The 5202-nt window shown below is 39.9% G+C and overlaps 1 protein-coding gene across 1 annotated transcript; it reads right to left on the reverse strand.

Moving 5' to 3' along the window:
• Nucleotides 1-4719, reverse strand: LOC106757841 (probable beta-D-xylosidase 2). The gene is made up of 5 exons (XM_014640671.2): nucleotides 4275-4719; nucleotides 2102-2550; nucleotides 1931-2028; nucleotides 1479-1829; nucleotides 1-1388 (listed from the first exon to the last, which is right to left on the reverse strand). Exons 1-5 carry the CDS (start codon nucleotides 4680-4682, stop codon nucleotides 367-369), a joined length of 2328 nt encoding a protein of 775 aa, XP_014496157.1. The 5' UTR covers nucleotides 4683-4719; the 3' UTR covers nucleotides 1-366.
• Nucleotides 4720-5202: the final 483 nt, after the last annotated feature.

Consider the following 5202-nt stretch of genomic DNA (forward strand, 5'->3'; position numbering starts at 1 on the left):
ATAAAAAAGCGTGAACGATCTTATTATTACCAAAGAGGGGGAAATTACAATTACAATTACAATGAGAAAACTATCTTATGACGAATCCTATTGATAACATGGTAACACAAGTAAAATTCGTAAAAGTAAAGAGATACATGAGTGAGTGGAGAGAAGAGTTGATTTGCTTAATCTCTCACCAAAATCGAATGAATCCTATGGCGTTATTTGACTGTGATAGATGCATAAAATCCAACACGTATTGGCTTCAATTCATGTTTATCAACATTTGTGTCTGAATAATGGGTCCTTAGAGGAAAGGTTCAATGTATGTATGTACGTGGCATGATGAAGGGTAGTGAAGGGCAAAGCAGGTGACCTAAAAAATCAGGACTTGATAATCCCAAGTGCTGCAGCTTGAAGTGAGACGGAATGTTTAACGTCGCCGATGTTAAAACTGTGTAACCCCAACGGGATTCTCCTGATCCCAGACTTATCCACTATACTCAGGAGTTTGCAGACGTGAATATGGACTCCGACTCTGTGTTGAGCCTTGGCAGGAACATGGACTTTCTGGAAGGCCACAAGCTGCTTCTCCAGTGCCCAATGCCCGGCAGCGGCAGGTGGAGCAGAGAACACCACCAACGTGTGTGTCCCATCTCTGGACCCCACGTTTTTAATGTCCACCTGTAGGGTGATGAAGAGGTTGTCACACCGCGCATGAGTCACTCTAATGGCTCTGTTCGAAATGTCGCTGGCATTCGAACGCCGGTGACCGTTCACGGGAACTGACACCACTGTGGGAGCACTTGCCAGTGTGTGGACAAAGTGAGTATAAGTTAACCCGTGCCCAAATGGATACACCACTTCACCCTTGTAGAATCTATACGTTCTTCCTGGGTACCCTGCCGATTCACTTCCTCGCATTGCCATCTTCGTCATCGGCAACTTTCTCAGGTACTCTTCTGGGTACCATGTCATCGGAAGCTTTCCCCCTGGGCTAGAAGTTCCAAACAGTATATCTGCAATGGCGGCACCTCCGGCTTGGCCCGGATAACCGGCCCAGAGGATGCCCACGATCCGAGGGTTATTCTTCGCAAAAGTGATGTCAACAGGCCCACCAGACATTAGGACCAGAATGGTCGGTCCCTTCGAGGCAGCTGCAACTTTTGAAACAAGGTCCTGTTGACGCCCAGGCAAAAGCAAGCCGGTCCTGTCCACTGTTTCAGCTTCGATGGACTGGTCCAAGCCCATAACCAGAACGGTTGCATCCGCTTGACGGGCTGCGTTTATTGCGGGCCCAAAAAGTTTATCATTCTTACAAGCTACATTTTCACAACCCAACTGATGATGAGTCGTGGCATATCTTCCTATTCCTTGTAAGGGGCTGGTGTATCCACAAGCAATACCTATCAGATAGGCAATGAGAGCATTCATATGAGATACGGATGGGACTAGTTAGCATTTTCCTGAAAGTTATGGAAGAACGTGGACTTTACCAGCATAGTTTCCAATCATTGTAACAGTGGCCTTGGAATTGGGCCCAATGACAGCCACGGTACGATAATGCTGTTGGGAGAGAGGCAAAACAGGACCGGTGTTCTTAAGAAGGACAATTCCTTGTGTTGCAGCTTCAAGAGCCAGCTGTTGATGGGCCGGTTTGCACACGTCGTTTGGGCCCAATTTGCCATATTCTTGGGCCGATGGCTCTCCATCAAACATACCTAACCTCATTTGGACCGTGAGTGTATTGACCAGGGCCCCGTCCACGTCAGCTTGGGTCAGCAAGCCTTTTTTGACAGCATCCTGCGTGTGCACGGCCAGGAAGGGACCACAATCTAAATCCAAACCTGTGACATGGTAAAAAAACAAAATGTATCTGAATTTAGTGGGTTGTATTGTAGCAGATGTTTTTATAAATAAATAAAGGTTGGTAAATAGAGTGACTGGCCTGCTTTAATGGCATCAGCGGCAGCTTCTTCGGGGGTGGGTGCATAATGTTGATTACTATAAAACACCCCAACAGAGTCACAGTCTGATACAATGTACCTGGGCACAGAAAAATAAAGGGTTTTGATGAGATGAATAGTCGAAAGTCTAAAGTTGAAAGAGAATAGCTTACCCGTCAAGTTGCCACAGGCCACGCACTGTTTTCTTGAGGAGGTTGGGGTCCGCACAAGTGGGAACCCCATTCACTTGATTGTAAGAACACATCACACTCGCTACTTTCCCTTCGCTAACACACATCCTGAATGGCACGTCGAATGTATCCTCTATGTCCTGCTTACTTACCTGTGCATTAAAGTGGAATCGATCCATGCCGTTCCAATTATCGAGATCATAAGCCGTAAAGTGTTTGCAACAAGCAGCAACCTTCAACCGACTAGGGTGGGTTCCCTGCAGTCCTCTAACGTAACTAGCAGCATAGATACCGGCTAGCACAGGGTCCTCACCGGGAGTTTCCTGTCCGCGGCCCCACCTTGGGTCCCTGAAAATGTTCACGTTTGGACTCCAATAGGTTAGACCTGCTGTTCCACCGTTGTACATTGCCCTTGCCTCGTCGGATACAACCTGCACATTAGCCTCTACATTCATTTACTCTTTTTATCTTTCTTGCACATCCTCATATTTGGAAGACCCATTATTAGCTGCAAGTGGCTCAGCAAAAGGGGGACACTGAACAGCCAAACAGGCCCTACAGACAAATGATACTCAAGTTGAACCTAACCCATCTCCCATCACTAAAATTAAATTCAATCTTTTTCAGAAAAACATTGTTTCGTTGGAACCCGATCATTTTATTCTTTACATGGGACATCTTTATCCTTTTCTCTCTAATCAGGAATCATAACCATTATTTTTATTTTGATATTTATTTATACAAACTAAATGATAGTCATGCTCTCTTCTTTCATAAATTTCAATCCATTTTATATTTTATTGTTATTACTTAAATTAACTACTTTTAGTAATTAGCTTCCCTGTTTGAAAGAAAATCATTTTTTTATTAAAAAACTGTTAAAAAGATTACTTATTCCATCGTTATTTTTACAAAAGAAAAATCTTAAGTGGATATGAAGTAACGACTTAAATAACAAAAACATAAGTTAAAGTAATTTCTTAATATAATTAAATTATTTAATACTTATAAAATGATAAAAAGAACCTTATTTTGATAATTAAATTAATTTATCCTGTTACCTACTGTTAAGAAAATATATTAGAAAATTTGCATCACCCAAAAATTAAAGTAATTTACCTAATATAATAAGAACAAATGTCGTATTATATAGCCATTTTATGAGAATATGTTAAACGTAATTTTCCACCCTAACAATAGGAAGACAGTGTAGCAGCCTGCAAAGATTCTCGGGAGTTTCCACCTCTAGTCCGTGAGTGAAAAGTGAACATTAATTAAATGAATGGCTGCCTCACCCTGCACATGCACGCTGCTCCATCTATGAAAAATCCATTTTCCCTTACTTTAATTTTATTATTTTACATTATTTCTAAAATTATTTATAGTTTTATATTTATATTTTTAATGTGAGTACAAATCTTTTAAGATGAAAAATACTTGTTTATTTTTATGGTAACAAATTTTAATTGTAAGAAAATCTTATTATTATGTGCGCCCCTCCTGGTTTTGATTGCTACTACTACTATATATTAAGAAAATCTTTCACGCAGGTGACTGTGTATACAGTATTTCGTTTTTATCAAAACTAAGTAAATCTTATAATAGTTAACACGGTATAAAGAAAATCTAACACCAATAATCTTTCTAATTTTATATAGAGAATAATATATGGATAAAAAATAAACAATTTATGGAGAAGAAAAAAAAAAGCGTGGGATTTCTCGTGTATGGTAGCTGAATATTAAGTACATGGCGCGCAGGCCAAAGAGAAGGAATAAAGGGTAAAAGTAGCATGATGGCAACACAACTTGAGTGAATCTCAGCAAAAAAATAAGAAGAAAAAACAAACCGTGACCAAAAGAAAAGTCAAGCACTTTAACTGGGATCACATATGAAAATAATCTTAATTCAATTTATATTCTGATCTATATTTTATTGTCACTTTATTACTATACACAACTAAGATAAAAGAGACCATGTTTGCCAACTAAAAATCGATCACATTTAATAAATTTGTTTTGGTGTGACATTTTATTGCTTCAAGCTTTAGTGGGTGAGTGCATGTAAATTATATTCATAATTAAAATAGATTTTGTTTTTCAAATATGTGAATGCTAATTATAATAATTGTAAAATTTATGAAAGAAAATCTCACCCGTCCGATTGACTCCCAGAGTGAAGCGTTGAAGGAAGCAGCGGTGGTGATGACTTGGGGGAAGCTAGTCGCGCCGGGGAATTCTGCATTAAACTTGACTCCGGGGCCCACATTTGAAACGCCGTGCAGTGCCTCCGACCACCACTCGTACCCTTTCATCCCCAGCCGCGGAACCGCCGCGGCATTGTTCACCAGAAGCCTAACCTTCTCCTCAAGCGTCAACCTTCCGATGAGGTCCTTCACCCTCTCCGGTATCGCCACTGAGACCTTGCAAAACGGCAAGTTCTTGGTGGCAGCATTTTTAGGGTCACAGGCGAATGCTTCACGTGCCTGGCACGTGTAGTGGAGCAGAAAAAAGAGGAGGAAGACGGCAACGAGGGGTGAGAAGGTTGAAGACATTTGGAGCATAGAGGAAATAAAGCTGAGTGTTAAAGATTGGATAGAACATTATATATATATATAACAAAGCACAATGTGTGTGTGTGCGCGCGCGTGAGAGAGAGGAATATTCAAATGAGAGTGTAGGATGATAATGACGACGTAATAGTGAGGCCAAGCTAGTAGATGATTCCTTTAATTTGATGATTGGATTTTCCACTATGTCATTTTTTTACTTACTGGTAGTTCTGTTTTGTGATCATTACTTTTATTTTTATTATTATTATGCACATCAAACAACTTTTCTTTGCTGGTGAGATATCTCAATAATTTTTACGACTTACCAAAGCTATATATATCACTCTCTGTTAACATATTTAATAACCACACAAATTCACCAGCCGCTTTTGAAGGACACTCATGGTACAAAGAAATAGGCTTAAATCCTTAATTGGTCCATGTTAGGAAGGAATTTTCAGTTTAGTATCCGTTTTTAAAAGTGTATATATTAGGTCCTTATGTTTTGTAATTTGTGTCAACTTAGTAAATT

The sequence above is a fragment of the Vigna radiata genome, chromosome 3, assembly GCF_000741045.1.
Source record: "Vigna radiata var. radiata cultivar VC1973A chromosome 3, Vradiata_ver6, whole genome shotgun sequence".
Classification (NCBI taxonomy): domain Eukaryota; kingdom Viridiplantae; phylum Streptophyta; class Magnoliopsida; order Fabales; family Fabaceae; genus Vigna; species Vigna radiata.

Excerpts from the sequence above, each read along its gene's own strand:
- LOC106757841 (XM_014640671.2), bottom strand. The coding sequence starts at position 4,682 with ATGCTCCAAATGTCTTCAACCTTCTCACCCCTCGTTGCCGTCTTCCTC. Across the intron at positions 2,551-4,274 it reads TCTGGGAGTCAATCGGACGG|GTTGTATCCGACGAGGCAAG; the intron begins GTGAGATTTTCT and ends GCTAATGTGCAG. Across the intron at positions 1,389-1,478 it reads AATGATTGGAAACTATGCTG|GTATTGCTTGTGGATACACC; the intron begins GTAAAGTCCACG and ends CCTATCTGATAG.